This window comes from Thunnus thynnus, chromosome 10 (assembly GCF_963924715.1).
Source record: "Thunnus thynnus chromosome 10, fThuThy2.1, whole genome shotgun sequence".
Taxonomy (NCBI): Eukaryota; Metazoa; Chordata; class Actinopteri; order Scombriformes; family Scombridae; genus Thunnus; species Thunnus thynnus.
The window spans coordinates 13,357,631-13,380,912 of record NC_089526.1 but is presented as its reverse complement, the minus strand read 5'-3'; the positions used below and the strand labels follow the sequence as shown (position 1 = coordinate 13,380,912).

At 40.2% G+C, this 23,282-nt stretch overlaps 2 protein-coding genes across 5 annotated transcripts; one reads left to right on the top strand and one right to left on the bottom strand.

The window, feature by feature from the left end:
* Positions 1-261: 261 nt before the first annotated feature.
* Positions 262-4,616, bottom strand: rabac1 (Rab acceptor 1 (prenylated)). Its single transcript, XM_067601080.1, has 6 exons — positions 4,527-4,616; positions 2,926-3,061; positions 2,406-2,618; positions 2,001-2,098; positions 1,440-1,541; positions 262-1,333 (listed from the first exon to the last, which is right to left on the bottom strand). The coding sequence occupies exons 2-6, from the start codon at positions 3,045-3,047 to the stop codon at positions 1,245-1,247; spliced, it is 624 nt and encodes a 207-aa protein (XP_067457181.1). The 5' UTR covers positions 3,048-3,061; positions 4,527-4,616; the 3' UTR covers positions 262-1,244.
* dedd1 (death effector domain-containing 1) lies at positions 4,595-23,177 on the top strand. 4 transcript variants are annotated; one of them, XM_067601078.1, is made up of 8 exons: positions 4,595-4,683; positions 5,144-5,200; positions 5,549-5,740; positions 6,170-6,711; positions 6,884-7,012; positions 7,446-7,586; positions 16,580-16,954; positions 23,060-23,177. In XM_067601078.1, exons 4-8 carry the CDS (start codon positions 6,219-6,221, stop codon positions 23,095-23,097), a joined length of 1,176 nt encoding a protein of 391 aa, XP_067457179.1. In that variant the 5' UTR covers positions 4,595-4,683; positions 5,144-5,200; positions 5,549-5,740; positions 6,170-6,218; the 3' UTR covers positions 23,098-23,177. The 4 variants fall into 4 exon arrangements, with proteins under 4 accessions (XP_067457179.1, XP_067457177.1, XP_067457180.1 ...); XM_067601076.1 differs by lacking the exon at positions 23,060-23,177 and adding an exon at positions 18,588-18,643; XM_067601079.1 differs by lacking the exon at positions 23,060-23,177 and adding an exon at positions 17,277-18,544.
* The last annotated feature ends 105 nt before the right edge of the window (positions 23,178-23,282 follow it).

The window sequence follows — 23,282 nt, the reverse complement described above, 5'->3', positions numbered from 1 at the left end:
TGTTTGGCATACTAGAGATAGAGAAGAGGAGCCACAAGGGTTGGAACTGTCCTATTCCACTGTGTATTCAGACTGGACCGGAAAAAATGAGAAAATGTACAGACTAAGCGCTGAGAGCCACTGAGTTCACTGCAACTCCTGCCATGCATGCACAAGCAGAAGTCAACAGCAGTTTTGAACAAACTACTTGAATTAATTAGAGGCAAAAAAACCCCCAAAGAACTGGACATCAAAAGACATGAAAAAAAAACAGAAACAAACCATCTTTACATGAGAGGTTTATTGCACACCCAAAATGTCTTTTAAATACAAAATCGTACATTGAAATGTAAACAAATGAATAACGATTTTCAAAAAAAAAAAGGAATTTACAGAATGACCTTCAGATCTGAATGTTGTGAACAGAGCTGAGAAATATGCATATATAGCATGTAGACAGTCAGCACAAGTACCACATTGTTCCCAATACAAAATACCATCACTACATACTGACCTTTTAAAATGTCTTTTCACCCTTTTCACCATCTATCTATATTAAGTAATCTATCTGAAATAACAAAGTATTTTTTGCATCATCTTCTCATCAACCAGTTGTTATTAAGTAGCCTATCTGAAATAACAAATTAGTTTGTGCATTGCAAAACATTTCATTTTATTTGTGCATGATTATGATAGATATCTTTAAAGCTTTAAATGGCACATTTCCTTTGGAAAATGAATTATTTTTTTAAGCAATTTAGAATTGTGACCATTGCATGTATACATTCCTTTATCTTAACATAAGAAATCAGCATTCCTAATAGACAGTTTAGACCCAGAAGCTATTTCCCAAGATACTGTTCAGCACAGGTGGTCTTTTAAGTTGCGAGATCTGTTGTTATATGAGGGACAATGCAGGGAACAGGAGGCTATTTGACACAGACCAGAGGCATCCAAGGTACAAAATATGTAGAGAAAGGCATATAATATGCATGATTATGTGCTTAAATATGCATTAAGAGAGGAATTTTTAGTATGAATGAGTCCTAAAAAGGCTATACAGTCTGTAACAACACTTATTTCAGAGGCAAGACAAGGTACATTCTTGGTACACTGGCATAAGTTTAAAAGAAGGGAATACATAATGCACATGTAGCTAAGGAACAGATCTAGGAGCAGTTTTTCCCCAACCACACTGAGCTGATTACAGGGTCAAAATAAAGACTGGTGGTCAACCAACTCCTGCTGAGGGTTTAGCCCGCTCTTCACACAGGCTCCATCATGAGCTCGTCTATGTCGGATCCCTCCACCTCGCGGAACGCAGCATGAGAGCCAATCACAAACAGCGTCGCTCCTGAGAGGAGACGTAACAAATGAAAAAGACAAGCATTGTAACGAATATTCCTGCATGCTTTAGAATATTAATGGATGACAAGAACAACTAATACGGTTTGGCTTACCCAGAACCCAAAAGACTGCAGCTCCAGCTCCAGCCAACCAGAACACCGGTAGAGAGACAGCTCCAGCCAGACTCATCTGGTGGGGGACAGTCAGCTCCCTGCCTGGTTAACAAGAAATTTACAGATTTAAAAACCCTAAAATAATGTCACTGATTAGAAATAGGTTTGTGGCATCTTTTGCAGGTTTGGATAAGCTGACTGGTAAAAAATATAAAAATCTCAAAGACATATTTAAACTAATCTCAGACATGCATTTAATTATCTATCTTTATTGAACTAACTGTTTTTCTTTGCTTATCAAAGTCACAGAGAGGTCAAATGCAAACAATTTCTGTTATATTCACATTGTAAAAAAGTAGCAGTTGCTAAGTTGCTAAAAAAACCTACAGATTCTGTTGACATTTCACAAATTAAGCATCTATTTTTCGCAACAAATATTGTTTTAAATATTAAAGTGGTTGATATAACTAAGAATACAGTTCCTGGTGATTTCAAGAATTTACTTTATTTAGCAGGTACACAATTACAGGATCGCGAAACATGCTTGACAGCTTTACTCACCAAGGACAACCAGTTTGGACTCCAGAGATTTGAGGTGGATTATGTAGAAGGCACCAGCAAACACAGCCAAGGCAATCAACAGCATGGGAGAGCTGATACTGAGGAGAAGAAACATCAATAGTCCAATCAATAAGGTGAAATTTATAGAGGTCCTTTTAGATTTAGTTTAGTCTTAGTTTAAAGCATTTAAACCTTTTAAAGTTGTATTTCACAGTGATATTCTGTTCTGTTTCTCTTTTGTGAGAAATGTTGGCCAAAACAGACTTATGAAAACCTTGTAAACAGTTTTCAGACAGTTTTAATGCATATGTGATACAGACTGCATGAGTAAAAACTGGACAGCAGGGAGTGAAAATATTTGCACTGACATAATAAAACAAACAATAAACTCCTTCTTGGCCTTACATGCAGTAGAGGATGAGACCCAGGAAGATGAAGGTATAGTTGCTGTTGTAAATTTCCACATTTTTTACCACCCTCTGACAAAACTCCCCAAAGTTGCGGGGTTTCGAAAACTTGCGTTGGTCCACAAAGCCTGCCCATGGACGAATGGACAATCTGCGCCTGTCAATCCACTCTTTGGCCATACTGGCTGAGAAGCCTTTGGGGAGCCAGAGCCTATGAAATGAGACAAAGATATTAAGAACTGAATACAAAGAAAAGCATTAAGAAATTCATACACCTAGAGACTGGCTGCTTTGTTTACACCTGAGCTGTATCCTGTAAGAACCTGTGAAGGCCCTTATGCATTTGTAGGGAGACGAATTATTTAATATTATTTGTCTGCATTGTAGACCTATATTAAATATACAAGAGAACAAATTTGAGCTACACAGTTGCAATAGTTTGATGATAATATTATCATTACTGTGATGACTTTGGTGCACATCAGACTCACTAAAAATAAGAAGATAAAAGCTCTTACTTTGCCAAGATTCCAGCTCCTCCTGTGCCAGTTGGATGAGCATCCTCAGCACTGAACAGATCCCCGGCCTTGTTGTCCATATCTACAAGGCAGTTCTCCCCCTTTGGAGCTCCAGATGGCATCTGCAGACTGTCAGCTGCAAGGCAATCATGAGTGCACAAACATAAAAATTGATACTATTTTCACTCTCAATACCATTCCAATTTCTAGAAATTAATTTTTTGTCTACAAGGTCAGGCGGGCACGTAGCATATGCTTATACCAGGCAACAAAAAAATAATCAGATAATTGTTGTGCTGACTAGTGCTGGATATCAACAAAGGTTTTTGTTGTTTTTTTCTCAGCAAAATATTGCTTTGTACCAAAACTAAGGTATCATACTGTCACTGGTATCAAATAAATATCAAACAACATCCAGAGCTACTGCTGACAGAATTAGTTGATAGATCAAATCTCTCTCTATCAACTGATAACTCATAATTTCTCATAATTGGGGCAGTGGTGGCCTGAAGGTTAGAGAAGTGAGCTTGTGACCAAAGGTGTTGGACCGGCAGGATAAATCTGGGTGGGAAGTGAAGAAGCAGCGCTTGCCCCCTCCCTCATTACCACCACTGAGGTGCCCTTGAGCAAGAAGGCACTTAAGCCCAACTGCTCCAGTGGAACTGTTCAGTGGCCAGCAGATCAGACTGTGGTTGTACTGGGCAGCTTCCAGGTATGAATATGTAACCTTATGAATGTGATCAGGGCTTTCCTGAAAAAGAGAGCATTGCTCTCAGTTAATTTCCCCTGAATAAATAAAAAAGTTAAAAAAAAAAAAAATACAATTCAGATAAATTATTTATCAATTGAGCCTTTTATTAAGTACAAATACCAAATATTTGCTAACTATGGCTTCACAAAGGTGAAGAGTTACTTACTTTATGAATTCAATACCATTGAAAATTCATGTTGTCCTATAACTAGTAAGCAATATGAAGACATAAGGCTGCTGTAACCTGTGGCTATTTGTTCTTACTTTCACTGTTTTTTTCAAAATTGTATTCGTAAAGTATCAATTATGAACGGTTGTTAGTTTGAGCTGTAATTTAAAGTGTCATGGAAAACAGAGTGCCACAACATTTTTGAAGAAAAGTAAAAATTGTAAGCTATAAGCATCAAAACAATCACGGTTTAGATGCCTTGAGTTCAGTCACAACTTCACATTTCTCAGGCTGAGAGACACACAGCGATAGTTTAGCTGCAGTGTAATTTTCATGAGTGGAAACTGTTAGTCAACAACGGGCTTGGTCACTGCCACATCATTACACACACATCAGCATATGAGCATAAAGTATGAAGTAACACAGATAACGTTACTAGATTTTTTCCCCATATTAGTTATATAAAACATAATGCGAAGCAAAGACAACTTTTGCCGGTTGTTCAAAAAAAAGGTGTTTATAGCTAGCTTCTTTGCTAACGTTCATGTCCACTGTGGTCCAGGCAGATAGATGATTTTTAAAATCGCCACACCGGCGGGTAGATGTTTTCAAACGAACAGAAAAGGAGATCAGACCTGCCTGAACTGTAAAACATGTGATTGTTTAAAAATATATACTCACAGTAGAAGTTCCTCGGGCTGTCTTGGATACACTTTGTTGTGGTTCACGGATATGATGTGGATGGTTATTTCACTTCCTGCTGTCAAGGTGCAGAATACCGCCACCTACTGACGGCGATGGGAACTGCTATTCCTCTTTGTTTATGTGATTTGATTTGGTTGGTAAACTATCATTTAACGTCTTTGAGCTCTGTCTTAAAATAGTTTATAATAAGTAAGCGTTTGTAGAAGTTTCAATGTATTTATAATCACTAATCCCAGACGTTTTGTCTCACTGTATTGCACTTACTTTCAGCTACAGATTGTATGTTTTCAACGTATATACTATATGTGGTTGAAAAATGTATCTTTTAGCTATTCGTGTTTTCCAATAGTGATAAATTATATGTTTGGGGAACAAACTGTACACAGTTCTATTTTTCAACATTACAGCTGGGACAATAGAGTTAAAACAACTGACTTGGGATCGGTCGTATGTTTTAAGTTGCTCAGTCTTTATAGAAAGATGGTGGAGAAAATCTGACCCCAGATCAGTGACAATCAACACAAGACTGACGTCACTGAGCTGGCGGCAGGCTGTGATTGGTCCGTTTCTCTGTGTTATTGTGCTGCTGTCAGTAGTACTGTAGGGCGCTGTGGGAGTTGCCAGATCATCAAACGCTAATCACCAGGAAGGTGAGTTGTGAAGTACAGTATATAGTTAAATATCGCTTGCAAAATGCATTGAACAGTTTTATATCTGTTTATTCTAACATTATCATTGATATCACCCAGGGCCCGTCTTTACCAAGGCCTGTGTGTAGCTAACGTCAGCTATCGACCTTAGATGCTAGCAAATAATATCCGTTAATATCAGTTATCGCAAATGCAAGACAATTCCTGTCCAATACGAAGTGAATATCTTTGTATACGTCACAGAAGACCATATATACCCGTACTTTGTCATTTGAGTTGGGTTATTTAGCGAAACAGCTGTTTGAGTGCGATTTGTCAAAATTCTTGTTTTGTTTTTTTTTTCCTCAGAGAAACGTGACTGGTTACGTAACGTGCCAAGGGGGTAATTTACTCCGCCGGTTGCTGCTTGGCGTGTGAAGAACGACTCGTCCCTTTGGCTCCCGGCTGCTTTTGTACAAATACTTTGAATCGACAACAACATAACACATTCACAGCCGATACTTTGCATTGCAGACAGCGTCGAGCTGATTGCGAAAATAGGTAGGACTGCTGAGCTTGCTGATATGGCCCTTGAAACGTTGTAGACGGGCATATCGCTATAACATAGTTAGCTTGCTGTTGTTTTTTTGCTAACCTAATTGCTAGTTTTGTCTGCCTGTTGTCGAGACATTGTTTTAAAGCTTGTCAAGGAATCTACCAAGGATACGAAGTAGATTTTACTAATATTTTCAGGCTCACCAAATTCATTCAATTCGTAAGAGTAACTTTCAAGTGTAAGAATGCAGGAAATAGGCCCTACTAGGAGAAGCAAGCACAATTTGATTAACTTAGATTGCATTAGAGGTAGGTGGTTAGTTGCCTCATACTAGAGGCATCCTGTCATCTCCTAACTCCACAGCTGCAGAGTTGGAACTCTACATGTCTGTTTAAATGTAAAGTTTGTTATGTTTCTTTTTTTCTTCTGAACAGTGTTGACACAGGTTGGAAGGTGGAGAGGTGCTATAGGCTGACCTGGACCATGGCCATAGTTCATCACCCAGGGTACCCACTCAGGGACTCACTTTACTGGGATGAAACAGAGTGCCTCAACTACTATGGGATGTTGTCTCTCCATGAGGTCTTTGAAATAGTTGGTTCCCAGCTGACAGAGACTGACATTGAGGTACTCTCTTTCCTTCTAAATGAAACTTGCTCCGCACCACATCCACTTGATCCAGCAGGCTGGACAGTTAAACCCTGTGAGGGTGAAGCAGTTGACTCAGGCGTGTCCCCAAGTCCTGAGCTGCTAAAGGTCTGGCGGCGGTTACAGCCCCAGGGCGCCCAGGGCTCCCAGGGCTCCCAACATCCTTTGGAGGCCTCATATAAGCCAAAGAGTGGCCTTGAGCTGTTGCTGGAGCTGGAGAGGCGAGGATACCTCAGTGATGGTAACCTGGAGCCACTACTGGGACTACTGAGAGTCCTCACCCGTCATGACCTGCTGCCTTTAGTGTCCTGCAAGAAAAGGAGAACAGGTGAGGATGAATCATATGGGTGTTGGTTATTAGATTGTGAGACTATGTTGAGTGCTTGGATGTTGCCTCGCTCTATGATGACCACCTAGGATGTGTCACCCATAATTGTATGTCTGTCCTAGCTGTCATAGCCTAATGATGAGTTTTTAATCCATGTTTTTATGCTTTTCAGTATCTCCAGAAAGAATTGGACAGAGGTATGGAATAGAGGACGGAGAATTCGTGTGCGCCTCTGGAATGCGACACAGCTCCAGACAGGCAGAAATGCCTCTTCCATCCTTCACACAGCAATTAAGAACAGGTAAGTGCACTATAGTATAGAATTTGGCCACCAGTGTTTTTGGCAGTCAAGGAAGGGCACTGTCCAGACCCAGTGCTTATCATTTCTTACAGCACGTAACATTGCACCCTCTCTGAAATGGACATTTTACCCCTTCCATCCTTCTGTTGTGGAAGAAACATGCATATACAGTACTGTCCATCTGTAGTGTCAGCTCTACAGTATAGAATTGCATGTAGTTTTGGTGCCTGGTTTCATGGTGAACCTTCCATGAAAATATAGGATGTTTTGATCAGATATGCACAATATGGATGGTTGTACAAAAAAAACAGTAGCATATAGCAAGTTTTGTTAGTTTGTGATGAGATGATCAACAGAAATAGAACGGTGCAACAGCAATCCTACACAAAGAAGTCTTAATTTCATAAAACTAATTCCATGCTTGTTTTGTCAGGTATTTACCCTCCTATGCCTGGGCCAACCCCCGGGAGGAGGAGGAAGAAGAGGGGACATGGCTGGAGCCGCAGACCTAAGAGAACAAGCAGGCAGGTCCAGCCACTGCCACCACCAGTGCCACCACATAAAACATCCTGCGGTAAGTATTGCTCCTGCATTCCTTATCTGTCTCTTTTACATTTTCATCCCTTGCCTTCCTATCTTCATCCCACCATTTTCTCTTATAGATAATTTCCCTTCTTTTTTACTAACTGTATCAGCTCCAATTGTATTCATTTCAACATCTTCTCCAGCATTACCATATTTTCTGTTCTGATTTTGATGTTCTTCTATGCTGAACCCTGGCTTGAGTTAAGGAGTTTGCATACTGAGTCTGAAAATTTTGCGTTTTTATTTAACTTTTAACTGTCATCCCAAAAACAATCATAAGGCACAGAAACCTTGCACATTGAGTCGCACTTTATTTATTTTTTTCAACTCCTTGTGTTACAAAGCTGTGATTCAGTAGTGTTGATTTGCTCTCTTCAATGGAGAAAGGAAAGTGTCAAGAGCAGGAAGAATGTTTGATACATTACTAAAATACTTCAAAAGAACCGGACCAATTACAATATTCCAGTTGATCCTGTACAACAGCTGGTAATACACCAGCCACACGAGCACTACTAGTGCCTGACAGGCATACAATGGAGGGATTTGGGTGCAAAATGTCAGCATATTATCCGCACCAAAAGGCCCTTGAACTGCACAGAATTAAAATGGAAGACACCTTTGTCAGATGTGTTATGGAAAAACTGCTTAATTTTGCCTCTGGGCTCTTAGTGTCACATTTACTGAAATGTTTGCTTAAAATTTGTAAATTACTTAAAATTATTGTAGCACTTTAATTACCAAGGTAATTTGTGATATTACCGGGGTATAAAATCTTTCTTTGCTATATAGGGAACAACAGTGGCACTTAAATGTTGAATACAGTAAGATATTTATTTGAGCACTAACTTGCACCAGACTTACTTGTTAGCAATGCTAGAACTATGTTTTTGTCTGACAGCACAATTTAAACACCTTATACCTTGTCTGTGCAGCAGATGCTGACTTAACATCTTAGACATGAAAAATTCAAGGGCTCTGTCTGATTTACAACTTTAGCAAAGACTGGTTCACAACCATTAATTCAACTGCAGGGCACGGAAATGATCAATGAAATATAAAATTGCTTGCCCTTCCTTTTCAGTTGAATGACATCTTCCTTATTACTCAGCTGTTGCGCGTTTTATTTTCATTCTTACGTTATGAATATGTTTAGACTTACAGTATCTCCTTAACTGTCTTGATTTAACATGCAGTATCTATTTCTCCATTTGGCCCTTCATTGCATTCTTTCCCCTTCATTTCACCTTTTCTCTAACCTGTTTATTACCTGATTATGTTCAGCTGCTGCTGTTGATAAGAACCCATACTGGTAGGTTGTCTCCTGTCCTTTTGTCTATACTGTCTATACAAATTGTCCAATCACCACCTGCTGCAGCCCTTGTTCTGCTTTATTTTCAAGCTAGATACAAAGTTGTCACGAGAGCCAACCATCAAACCCCACATACATCTTCTGAAAAATTTTTTGAGCAGTTGTTCGAAACAACCTATCGCCACTTGAAAGCTGCACTATATGATCCATTATCCATGTCCTGTTTCACAGTGATATTCTTGCCTGCCTTTTAATCAAGACCAATGCTAGTTTCTGTAACCTAAATAAGATTGTGATAACACTAACTTCTGTTGCCCGTTTTTGTGAAGTTTGCTTAGTCATTCATGCAGACCTTTCTAAGCATTTCTTTTAAACGTCCATCATTGCCTGTTGTCAGACATCCTTATTACAACAAAGGCCTGATGACTTTGACTCAACAAAAATCATCTAACAATGAAGACAGCCCTTTTTAGCTATTCAGGATGAGTGATGTGACTGTAAACATGTTGCTGTCTTGACTCCACATTTGATTCCACCAGGTTGACTCAGGATTGTGACTCAGAACGAGTAACCTAAGACACAAAGGATCATGGAGACAGAGGGGGAGACTGAGGAACAAAACAAAAAAGTCTGTCCCTACACTCTGTCCGTACATACTGCAGTGTGTGTGATCGACTCAGTCATGCGCGCGCTCACAAGTCTGGGCCGATGCCTAAGGTAAAAGAGGCTCTCCCCCCTTGTTACAACAGGGGGTGATGCTGCCACTGTGCTCTGTATTCGATGCTTGTGTATCATAATATAGCTGCCCCCTACCCTATCCCCCTTAGGAATCACAATTTGCTCTCAAAATTCGTCCTGTAATGTTCTTTAGTGTTGTGCCCTGTGGATGAAAAAAATATCCTGTTTTTGAGATTCCTTAATTTATCCATTTCTGATGAGGGTTGTTGGTGTCAAGTGTTTCACAGAACTGACAGAGTGCTTTGCAGTAAGCCTCAAATATATTCAAAAAGTGTTCAGCTGGTGTTTAAGGCAAACATGCCTCTAAAAATTCAACGTGAAATTGACCATTCTAATGGGGATATGTTAAGTGAAAGTCTATTTTCAATTCCCTAATATTCCCTGAGGATTTTTATAGAAGCTATTTGTGAGTAACTTCTAGCTAACTTCTCACATTTCACAAATGTGGCCAACTAACTGCTTCTTTGTCTTGGCAGAAATGTTTGTGATTACTTGTGTTTTGCTAGAAATATACAACACAGTACAGGTGTTGTCATTGACATATAATTCTGTTTTTTATGTCGGACTGCTACATAAAGTAATTTTATGGAAGGTCACAAAATTATAAAATGACATTACCTGTATTTTGTTGTATACTATATTGAAACACAAAATAGGGGATTGTGAATGTGTTCATACACAATCTAGAAACTTTACTTGGGGCAATAAAGCCCAGTGTATAACCTGTAAAGACAAAACAGAAATATGTTGGACATGTTTGTGAACATGCCAGTTGTCTCCTCATGTGGGAAACCTCTTGGGGCTATTTTTTTCCTCTCACACCATCTTCATTACAAGTAGTTGTAAACATCTGCCTCGATATTCAAATAACTCAAATCATACTGGTTTAAACTTCACATAAGCCAGCTCTGGAGTCTCAAGTTATAAAAATGCCAATTGGGTATGGGTACCTGTCCTTTTGTAAGGACTGGCCTTGTATTCCATTTCATAGAATTTAAAATGGCTGCCAACAGACAGCTGTTAACACCCGTGTAACCTTTACTCAAGCAGTTCTGAGGAAAATAACCCAACAGTGCTCTGCTGAAGGAAGCTCCTGCTGTATCTTATCTCTGTGCCTCGTGTGAGCCCTGGGTGTGCATTTGTCAAGAGGGAGCAGAGATAGATAGGGCGGTTCAGTCCAATGCTGGCCCCTAGCATTTAATGAGACCTCAAATACCCTTTCTTGTCATGATTCATCTCTCAGATCATTTTCACTGAAGTGTCTCAATTACATTCTGACAATGACAAGTGCTGGTTCAAATGCCCATAAGGTTTTTGTACCTTCAGCTCAGTAGTGGTTTTGTGCTATCTAAATGGGGTGCTTGTGAATGCCCTTACTTGTTAGAATGGACTTTGCTGATTAATGTTATGGTTGAGGCTTAAATAATGGGTTGGTGAAGGCTAGGGTAAGAGATTTGGTCAAGGTAAGAGTAGTCCCAAGCAGCCCACTTAGACTCTACCATGTTATATTATAGAGCTACAGTAAAAGCAGTCCTGAGCTGATTAACTTTTTTAAACCAGCTATTGGCCCGACTCAATCCTCATTACAACTAATAGAAGTGAGTGCTGTGCCATGCCTGCTTGTTGTTTAAAAAAAAAAAAAAAAAAAAAAAACCCAGTCGACAGATATCCAACACACTTGTGCTTGTCTCTTTTTCTCTCTTTCTCTCCTTTCTGTGTTTGCAGTTCTAAACAGACCAACCTGTGTGTCAGGAAAACAGTATCCTTACACACAATGAGAGGGAGAGAACGAACACTAAATGCTCAAACTACGCAAAATGGTACAGAGAGTGATTTTTGTCTAGGGGGAAAAGAGAGAGTTCTGTCTGCCTGTCTCTCAGTACTCCCCTAACTCTCCACTCTCTTGGTCAGTCGTTCAGCAGAAAAACGGATCGATAAAGAGTTGAAGCTCTCCGTGCCAAGTGACTCCTCGTAAATGGGTACTTAAACTTTTTTTTTTTTTTTTTTTTTTTTGGGCGGGTTGAGATGGAGGAAGCCAAACGGGCTTGGTGTTTAAAGTGAGAAAATGAAAGCTGTGCTTCCTAATGTCCTGTCTAAGTGGATGTCTCTGTGTCTGATGAAGCGTGAAGTGCTCTGTAACCCTAACAAAATGACTATCACTGTGTTCCTGTGGTTTTAAATGGCCTTCTCCTCAGTGCCACTATCTCTACTTCCATCCTGCTCAGTATGAAATTGGAAGGCAGAAATGGAGGCCATCTATAAATACAGTAATTGCATGAAGGGCAGGTGTTTATCGTAGCCGCAGCCCTCACACAGTGTAATGATCCAAAAGGTCGAACTGTTAACAGCGCTTAAACTTAATATTTCACTGAGTCCATATTGAATATTGTATAAGATTTTAAAAAGTTGATATAAAGTATTGTGTCCCTTTTAAGATAGATATCCTATTTGACATACTGTGACAATTTTCTTCTCAAAATATTGAAATGCTGTTACTGCTGATTTGTCAAAGTGCTTGCAAGAACCAAATGACTTAAAATGTTTTCAACGCCCCCCACCCTGGACATTTTTATATTTCATTGTTTTGCAACAGTGAACCACAATGGATGAGTTTTTGACACTGATTAACAGATGTCAAAGTGAAAACAATTTTGCACAAATTTGTAGGTCATTGTGCTGAAAAATAAAAAATAAATGTGTCACTGTTCTGATGCAGACTGTAGCTGATTTTTCCTTTAGGATTTCTCTGTATTTTTCAGTATTCAATTTACCCTCCACCTTCACCAGCAGTACATGGCCTGCTGCAGAAAAGCAACCCACAGCATGACACTGCCACCACTACACTTAATTGTAGGGTTAGTGTGTTTCTGGTGGTGAGCAGTGACTGGCTTATGCCAAAAAATAATTTAGTATGATGGACAATTCTTATTTTGGTCTCTTAAGACCTTAGAACCTCCTTCCATTTTGATTCAGAGATTTTTTGTAATTGCCATCTCCAGAGTCAAACCGGTCGGTTAGTCTGTTTGTCCGTCCATCCGTCACTTTGGTCCAGACTGAAATATCAATAACAACTACAACAACTATTAGATGGATTGCTATGAAATTTTGTACAGACAGTAATGGTCGTCAGAGTATACATTGATGAACCCCTGACTTTTCCTATTGAAATTGGAAAAAAAAGAAAAGAAATTTACAAGAGATAGTCGAGGTCCCTAGAGGATAAATTATAATGACTTTGGTGATCCTCTGGCTTTTCCTCTAGTATCTTGAAGATTTAATTTATGGTGTGATATAGCTCCACATCTACTTTTTGATATTTCCTCTAGTGCCACCATGAGGTTGACTTTTTAATTACCATAACTAACTATGAAATTTATTGCTGTGAAATTTGGTACACACATTTGTGGCTCCCAGAGGATAAATTTTAATAGCTTTAGTCTCCTGAGTTTAAATTGAATGCCATCATCTGGTCAAAATTTCATTTCGTACAATACTTTGGTTTATGACCAAATACCTGCAGAACCCATGACATTGCCTTATTTTTTTTCCCACCTGCATTCTGTGAAGACCTGCCCTACTCTGCCTCTGATTGGCTAGTGCTTGTTGCCTTTGTTGGTTAGATTTAGGCTCAGGTATATCAGAGGCAGAGTAGGGGCTGGTCTTCGGAGAATGTGGGTAGGAAAAAAAATTACGCCATGACATCCATCGGTGTCTGCTGCACTTTGTGTTAAATGACCAGTGTGTAAGATTTAGTGACATCTAGTGGAAAAGACTTGGCAGAAATGGAATATGATATTCATAAGTATGTCTTAACTAGTATGTAAGCCCATGAAAATAAGAATCACTATGTTTTCGTTACCTGGAAATGAGCCCTTTATAGCTACATAGGGAGCGGGTCCCTTTCTATGGAGGCCGCCATGATGCACTGCCATATTTCCACAATAGTCCAGAACGGACTGGCTGAACTGGCTCTAGAGAGGGCCTCTCGCATTTTTCATGGCCACTGTAGGTTCTCCTACACACTTGGAAGGGGAGGGTGGGGGGAGGTGTATTCAGTTGGGTGCAATCTGAAACCTCACTGCTAGATGCCACTAAATCTTACACACTAGTCCTTTAAGTGCTAATTAGAAAATGTTTTCATGCTAATGAGCTAAACCAACATGATGAACATGGTAAACTACCTGCTAAACATCAATATGCCAATTTTTATCGTTGTATCATATGTGTGTTACCTCATACCAGCATGTTAGCATGCTGGTATGAGCATTTAGCTAAAGTACAGCCTCACAGAGCTGCTAGCACATCTCCCATTTCAGCCCTGGGACCCTGCAGCTCTTTTAGAGTTAGCAGATTTTTTCATTATTGACAGTACTGCACTTATGGGTATTGTTAATTATTGGAGCTGTTTTTGCACAGTTGTCCTGATCAAACATTTTGCCAATGAGCAATCAGCAACATTTGCAATTGTGTTGATGATGATCTTTTGTCTTTGGAATACAGTTTTTGTCATGACATAGACTTACCGGCTGTTATGTTAGCAGTCAACTGTAAGTCAGTGTTGCAAAACAATAAAACATGAAAAGGTCTAAGGGGGATGAATACTTTGTATAGGTACTTAAAGTCCTCTAAGACAGTCATGATCTGTGGTATGACAAAGTTTTCCTTAACATAATGTATCAAATCTGTATCTGTATGTATTGTCAATGGATTGACCCGGAGAAAGGTTATTGCAATCTAATATCAGTTATTTAAGACATTGTCATGAGATAGGCTTTAATAATTTCACTATCACTATCTAAATGTGTCCTTTATAAAGTCCTGCCAAATGTCAGTGTTTCATACTCTTGTACTATAATGCCTTTTTATGAAGAAAAACAGTCTGCCTTCATTTTTTTCTTGTATGAGCAAACTAGATTAAAGTGGGTTTTCAGTTGAATCTTATTTTCAACCCTGCATATTTTAAACATCTTAAACTTCATTAAATAAGCTTCTCATTTGATCAAATCCTTTGTTTTTGTAGTAATCTAATTACAGCCTTATGAAGCATGAATGCAAAAGCCAGTGTTTGGTTATCGCTCTCCTACAAATGTTAAGAGATGCAAAATCAATGCCTTAATTCAACATTTGCATTTCTAATGTTGGCATTTTCCAAACTTTATCCCTCCTGAGTCTTGCGCCATTCCCCACAGCCCCAAACAAATATGAATGGAGAAAGGGTAAACGTGACTCTTGAGCTGAAACATGTACCATGTATTAGTGGAACGATAGCTACTGTATAGTTAACCAGGCACAAAGCTTGATTAGTATTCAAGTTGAGTCCTTGGTGCTCTCCTGTAATGTTAAAGTCTTTCTGTGCCTTAACTAAGACCCCAGGCATTGTCTCCCCATTAGAGTCATAAGTATGAGCTTCACACACACAACCTTGGCTCTGGGTGATGTGAAGTCATATAATGTGAAAACATGCTTCTACTTCTCCAAAAAAAGCAGTTTTTTATTGTAACATTTAAAAACATTTAAATGTTCTATTGACTGTTTCTTTTGAGTACAGTCTTCGAGATTTTTATTTCCTCAATGTCAGACCTTGTTACTTAATGAGCTTCTTTGAGTGCCTTTTTTAAAAGCACTGTATAAATAAAATGTATTATTATTGTTACTAAATAGTCTTTCTTAAAAAGGAGCAAAGAGGTTTTAGTTGGGGTGGGTTTTGCATACCTAGAGACGCAGTTATGTCTTTCTGCGCAGCTTTGCGATGGAACATTAAGGAGAATGTTTCCAGTGAAATGGATGTAATTGGTAGCAAACACTGTTAACCTCTACTAAAGGGGTTTGAGTTGGAGGGATGGGTTTTTGTTGCAGCAAAAGTCGTCAGCAGCGGGTTTCCACTCCAAGCTCTGGAATAATGACATGGGGGACGATCTCTGCGGTGCTCTTGCTCAGTACAGTATGTATCCTCTGATCTTTCTCACTGTGCTGTTGCATGACCACCAATCCTGTTACTGCGAAACTCCAGGAGCTATCTGTTCTCAGCATTAAACATGTTGATCAGAATGAATCTGGTGTTTTTTAAAAGTGAGGTGGAACACAAAAAAAAAACACTCCACGGCTTGACACTGCTAAGTTGCTTTAATTATTCCCACCGGTAACATGTATTATAGCCATGATGTATACAGACCGTGCCAGGTGTCATAATGAAAATTCTCATGCATCACTTTCTTCTGATTACTTGCAGTCATCAGCTGACATTAATACGTAAAAATTATGGTATTGCTTGTGAAGAAAGGGAATTGCACTATTGGTTTAATTTTAACACATTTGTTTTGATGCTCTAAAATGTCAAATCATTTTCACCAAAACAAATTTTTGATGCCTTATTTAGCACAAAAATGCATACAGTCAGGTTGCTGAAGCGCCAATGCCCTACGTAAAGTTTGCTCTGCCTTGCTGCACCATTGTATTTCTCTTTTGTCAGGCCTCTATCAAAAGAAATATCCAGAGGTATTTCAGTGTACATTTCCAGTCCAGTCAGTGGTCAGCTTATTGGGTCACAATCTCCTATAGGGAACTCTGTTCTCTTGAACCCCCTTTATAATCCATGTTTAATGTGATACATTAATGTAGATGAGCTAAATGAGCTGGGGAGTTTTTAACAATCTTGTCCCCATCTTATCTCTTCCCTTTGTTTTGACTTCATGACCCCTCCCTTTCCGTTGGTTATGTGGGCCACTTTTTCCTGTAACCTTTCCTCCTCTTTCTTCACCCTTTACTACTACTACTTTTTCTCTCTTCTCTCCCCCTTTTCCTTGCTGTATCTTTGCCCTCATTATTCACTTTCTCCCCTTTACTCTCCCTACCATTATTTCACACCTCACTCCCCCTCCCACCACACCCTTGCCCCACTTTCCATCACCACTTCCTCCTCCCTCTTCCATTATCAGATATCCGCCTGCGCGTCCGGGCCGAATACCTGGAGCATGAGTCGGCACTCCGCAACGGTGTCTCCTCGGACAAGCAGCAGCCCCTGGAGCGGCAGTTTGAGTTATTCAGCCAAGCCAACTCACTCCTGCGTGCCAGAGACCTAGGTTCCATCGTTTGCGACATCAAGTTCACAGAGCTGGACAACCTGGAGGCCTTCTGGGGTGACTACCTAAGTGGAGCTCTGCTTGAGGCCCTGAAGGGAGTCTTCATCACTGATTCCCTGAGAATGGCTGCAGGCACAGAGGGCATCCGCCTGCTGATCAGTGTGGATCAGGATGACTACGAGGAGGGCCGAAGGATTCTGAGAGCCAGGAGAATGCTGACATCCAGTAACGGTGGGCACATAGAGACTCACTGAGCTGTATAGGCTGATAAGACTCTTTGGTGTATATTATAATAACTTTGAGGGTTGAAATAATAGGGTATGCCATTGAAAGTTATGGTTACAGGTGACTTTGGAAGCATTTTTAAGGTCTCTTTTTGTAATTGCAATCCATGTAATAACCACTAGATGGCAGTACCTACCATTGGTTGTGTTCATAACAGGCCTTAACATTTTCAAAACTATTCGTTTTTAGTTGAAACGTTCCCATTATTCGTGAATGAAAAATGAATAATAATGAAAAAAATGTGCTTTCCCTTTGGATTCATGCACAGGTGCTACTTTTTAGGACACCAGGATGAAACAGGAAATACCAAGATATTTCTCCTTAGTCTCAGGGGAACAGGACCAAGCAAGCCTGTGACACAAGATCAAGTGATAAGCCCCCTCATAACATCAATCTTAAAATAAATAAGTTTAAGACAGCTGGGCTTCCACAAATGATTCACATGCTCATGGTCAAGGTTTAGATTATACACACACACAAATAGACTTGATGGGCTACAATCATACAAAACTCCTTATCAAGCATTTGATGGCGGCGGCTCTTGAAATTCTCAAATACAAACAGACCATTATACAGAACAAATCATGCTTCGTCGTTAGACAGTGGCTTTGTTCTCATTGAAATGATGTACTTGAAGACTTACGTTATGTAAAGTAGAAAGTAATTAGTTGTAATTAAAAGGACAGCCAAGAAAAGTTTTTCATCGTTTCGTAATTTGGGAGAGAACTGAGCACAGATTGAAAAGTGGGTTGCTCTCAGTGTAGATTGACCTTTGTGTCCAACTTTGGAGAGCCTAGTCCACACACACAACTAGATAACAAACACTCGGATTCTCAGCCCTGTGTACCATGATAACCCAACTTGTGATTGCCATGGTCAGTGGATACGGCAGTTGCCAGTAGATGACAGCAGTGATTAGGGCTAGGCCTCAGCAGACCATGGAAGATTCATCATCACAAGCTTGTCAACAGCAGCCGGGATAATGCAATGGTGGCTCGTGTCCGGGTTTCCAGCAAGGCCCCAGCAAGTGCTTCTCTCAGCAAGTAAAGCACAGGACAGTGCGTCGGTCAATAGAAGTGATGTTGGGGAGATCAAAATCAAAAGTGCACATCCCAGCTCCACTCAGCCCTGCTATGTAGGTCCAGTAGAGTGGCTCACGGACAGCTGTCTACTCACCCTGCTGGAACTAATGCCTGGACTTCACTCATAGAAGACGATCAATAAGGGCCCTCACTCTAAGTCCCTTCATACAGGCACGACTTAAGCAGGCAGACTTGCTACTGTCTGAAGTGAAGGTCTCTGCAGGGCCAGGCAGGGGGAGGGACAATGGACATATTCCATCTTTCCTTTTGTGTGTTTTTGGTAAATGAATTTATTAATGTATGTTTGTATTGTTAATAGATGTTTAAAAAAAAAACTCATTCAGGGGAAATTTTTTGTTAAAGAAATTTTGCTTTTGGTATGACAATTTTTTTGTGGAAATCTTTATATATTAGAAATTATTTCTGGTGAATAATAAAGGTTTGATGACCTAAAGCAGTTTGTGCACATTATTTATTTTCTTTTTTTTTATTTACAGAACAACTGTACGTGAGAATTTCAGAGGCTTGGAAAGGTTAGTCTTTATGTGTCAGTAACTAAAATTGCTACAAATTTTAATTTTTTGCTGCTAATGTGGTGTAAAAGAACATCCTGAAAACATAGAGGTGTTCCTCTTATGCATCACTCAAACTCCCCAAAACGTCCGAGATTCACTCCAGCACCAAAGTTGTCCATATCAAATAACAACATACCCAAACAGCTTAAAACATAAATTAAATGGTATTCATTTTAGGTTTGGAATGTTACAATCTTAAAATTTAAATATGAATAAAAATATAATGTGCAGCACAGTGTGCATGTAAGTGAATTTTCCACCTGTTTTGCTTGTGTACGTTTTGAAAATAATCTTTTTACAAATCTAACCGAAACTTCTTGAATGGATCATCACTTGTCATATTCTGAAATCCGTCTGTCTCCATCTCACATTATGTTATTGGGCTTTTCTCTGTTCCTCCACCCTCCGTACCTGTATTACTGGGAGCGTGCCCTCTCCCCACCCCCAAATGGTCTGAAGAGGTCCATCGAATGCAGGTCACCGTGGATCAAATCCTTAATTATTTCTCCTTGCTCTAAGCTGTCAGCATGATGAAACCCAAGAATGGTGTGTGTCTTGAACATCTTATCAAACCCTCCACCCTTGTGCTATTCTTTCTTCCCAATGTCTTCTGTCACTTCCTTAAAGACCCAATAATTACAGTTGACATAGTGATATGGCACTGCTGGTTTGCAAGTCAAGTAGTGTGATTTATTGTCAGGAATTTTGCCTTTGCTTTTGATGCTTGTCAGTCACAAAAGCTGAACATTTACCCTTATAGTTATTACAAACAACGTCCAAAATATTTTTAATGAAAATCATTCATAAATTCATCAGTTATTTTCTTGCAAGCCAATTTCCTATAGATGGAGCCCAAAATGAATAGTTAACAATCTCACATAAACTGAATATTTACCGAACATTTTAGACATTCTTATTCCTTAAAAAACTGAATGAAATGGCCTAAACTCCACCAGCATTCTGGTCCCCAGAGCTAATACTGGTAGGGACCAAAAAGAAAAGATTATATGTTTAACACCAATACTAAAAACTTGCTTCTCATTGTTTTCATGGCCTTGCTCCAGATTACTTTGACAACATCCGCACAGCGCTCTCGTAGATTTGAGATGCATTACTCTATCAGCTTCTAAAAGGAAATTTAAAACACATCTCCATTTTGTTTTTCTCTATGACATTACAATTCTCATTTATGTAGCTCTGTAGTCCAAAGATAATTGCAAGCTTCTCAGAATCTATCAATTGAGGGAAAAAATAAATAGTGTCAAGTTATATACTTACAAGATCATTTTTACAATGATGATAGTGAGTGGGGTCTTTGACTTATCACTTGGCCTCCTTGGACATAATTAAGTCCTCTGATGTAGACCAGCACAGTCCTCACACACATTAATAAATAATGTAAATGTCGGCTAAAGGCCACTTTGAAGAGCCACCTCATATCATTCACAAATCCAAGCAAACCCCCTCTGCTGACGCTGTGACGAGCAGTCTGTGATTCAGGGGTTAGAGATAAGTGTAATTTACTGATGTTATAAGTACCTTCTGAAAAAAAGCCATTAAGAGATGCTCACAGCATTTTAGATATTGAACACCTTTACCTCAATATGCCATCGGATAAGTAATAATTTACATTTAGCTTATTGACATACAAATGTAAACACCCATAATTTATCTCAATGGACCCATTTATTCAGTCGTTTCCACACACAAACTGCAGCTGATGATGTGCAACAATGCAAATTTAATTGTAATTTTTATTTCAGGCCTTTTCTTGTTCTTGTCTCTTATCACCACCCTTTAATGCGCTGCAGAATGTACAAATTAAGTTTTATTACTGACTTGCCATCATGGAGAACAGTAAGGGTGACCAACCTTCAGGGGAAAACCTGATAGGACCGTTTCTACCCTGTTCAGAGTATGCCTTGTTTGATGGCCTGCTAAACTGCCCTAGGCCTGCCTTGGGGAAACTGAGATTTTTTAAAACCCCATTTTCACCACACCCAGCCTTAAAGCAAGACCATTGATGTGATACCCACAGGGAGACCTAGGCACTCTGTCTGAGAAGTCTGCAAAACTCTAGAGGTCCAAACTCAAAGGATGCTGCCATGTTCCTGTACTCTGAACAATGACTACCTCCTGGATGACCCTGCCACTGTGAGAGATTTGTTTGTCAAGGAAATTGGGGCGCATATCTGGAGCACTCAGGAACATTATGCTCACAAATATCCAAGGACAAAAAAACAGCGAGAGCTCCAGCAACAAGTCTCGCCCCTCTTGAAGACAGGCTGCACTCTCCCAGAGGAATCAGATCTCTGAAGGTCTTGTTCACAGAGGTGTCTCCATCAGGCAACAAAACCTCTCTAACAACTGGATCTGACATTTCTTCCGCAGTCTAACTTCATCATGCTGTAAAACCTATCAAAATTATGCTACTACACCAGTTGGTCTGGCTCTCACTAAACCTCCTCCCTATTTCCAGAAATGCATTTTACAAAATAGATCAAGTGCCTCTTTTCCACAATCTCCCCATCAGTCTCGATGCTCAAAAAGCACCCTCCACCGTCCAGGGCTGCACTGATCAAGGTAGAACAAACCACACCTGAAGGTTTGTTTTGAGTCAAAGGACAGGCTTTGAGTCTCTCAGTCATTGCGGACCTCAGGAGCCAATATCGTCTCCCCGGCCTGAGCTGCTACTGACCCTCAGAGCCCCCACCCAATCACCACCAACACAACCCCCCCCCCCCCCACCACCACCACCACCACCACCACCACCACCTCCTCTGCAGCATCAGCACAGCAGCAGCTTTCAGCCAATAGGCTCCCTTGGTGCTTCGCTGATCTACATCCAGGTCAAGGATTCCACAGACAGGGTCAAAGATCCCGTTGCTATGGTGATGGAGCCTGGGCAGGACAGTGGCAGTCTGCGGTGCTCGAGCTGCACTTATGTGATGCAGCAGTAGGCTTGGGACCAAACAAGAGAAACGACAATGGAGCCAATATTGCATGTACTAAAACTATATTGTTTTTTTTTTTAATGAGTCGATCAGTTTCAACATGTGTTTTCACTTTCCATTATCAGCCGCAGGGAATAACTAGGAGAAAAATATATAAAACCCTTTTTTTTTTTTTTTTTTTACACTGCAGCACACTGTGATCATTTGGTGGGGTGAATGTTCAGTTTATTGCCTAAAACACTTCATAGAGACATCAGAGGTGGTTTTGTGTTCCGTGGTGCAAATTGTATTGGGGTGCAAAAGCTAATGTAATGTTGGGTTGTGTGGCAGAACACTGGTCATCATCCTCCTGTAGACTTTATTCCACTGTCCGCAGGTGTTCTTCGCACCTCCTTGATTGGATGGAGACTCAAGTCATCTCGTTGTATCTCAGGCCTAAATCAGTCTCCTATCGAAACGTGTCATCTAAAGCTGATAGACACTATAGCCTTCTGCTGGCCCACTGGGGCTGCCATTATTATATGTACAGTATAACCTGGGAGCATATGGTACATCCCCCTGATGGAGGAAATTCAACAGCTGTTATTGAGATGAAAAAATTAAATTAGGTGATCTTCACAGAGGTGCACCTCTGCACTGTGTGGTTGCAAAGGTAGGAGCCAATTTTCACACACGATTTTTGAAAGGCAACACACATTTTTCCAAATAAATGAATTAGATGTGGAATTATAAAGGCCTGTTTGTTCAACGTCAATTGTTATTTCTTGGATGGGAATATAAATGTATGCATTTCTTATTCTGTTTTCTGTTTTCTATTGCACTGAATCTAGTGTAACTTGCTTAGTGAAGTTAAGTGAGAAATGCAAAGAAAGTTTATAAAGGAGTCACTGTGTCAGTGAGCGTGTGGTCAGAAGGAGCTGCAGCTTTCTTTTCTCATGCTAAATAGGAAGGACTGTGTGTCCTGTGGCCTGCAGATGGCAGCATCTAGGTGAATCACCAATTTGGGGAGGCCTCATATATTCAAAACAGTGGCGCTCCTGCTGAATAACCACTCCATCCGCTGTGTCACGTCAAGTTTCAGAGCTCGGAGCAAAACCTCCACAGACCACAGACTGCTCTGAAATATAAACTTTAAAAAACTTTATTGTTTGTTTATTCATACTTAATGTGATTATGATTTAAGCCACTCAGCTGCTTGCGCACGCTGGGCCCTGTAAACGTCTAGCACCTGCAAAGTAAATCAGGATCATGAATATCACACTGGCATCTTTAAGAGAAGGTTTGTGCAGCTCATATTTAATCCTCGAAATGCTTTTGACTACTAATTACCTCAGGTCTGTCCTTGCACTCCTGCTAAGCGACCGTCTCGCCTCTCCCCTCGCTCCCTCCTTTCCTCACTCATGCATCTCTCGCGCTTTTTTTTTTTATTCTCCTCAGCAGCAGCACCACAGCCACCGGGTCGCCATGGAAACCGCTGAGAGACACACGGGGGTGAGAGATGGAGAGAGAAAGAGGGACAACGATGGACACGGAGAGAGAGACAGAGAGAGAGGGAGAGAGAGAGAAGGGGGGACATGAAAGGTTAGGGTGTTACCATATGCCCCCTCCCCACCCCTCCTCACCTCTAACCAACCCCCCCACCCCCCCTCCTCAGTTTAATGCT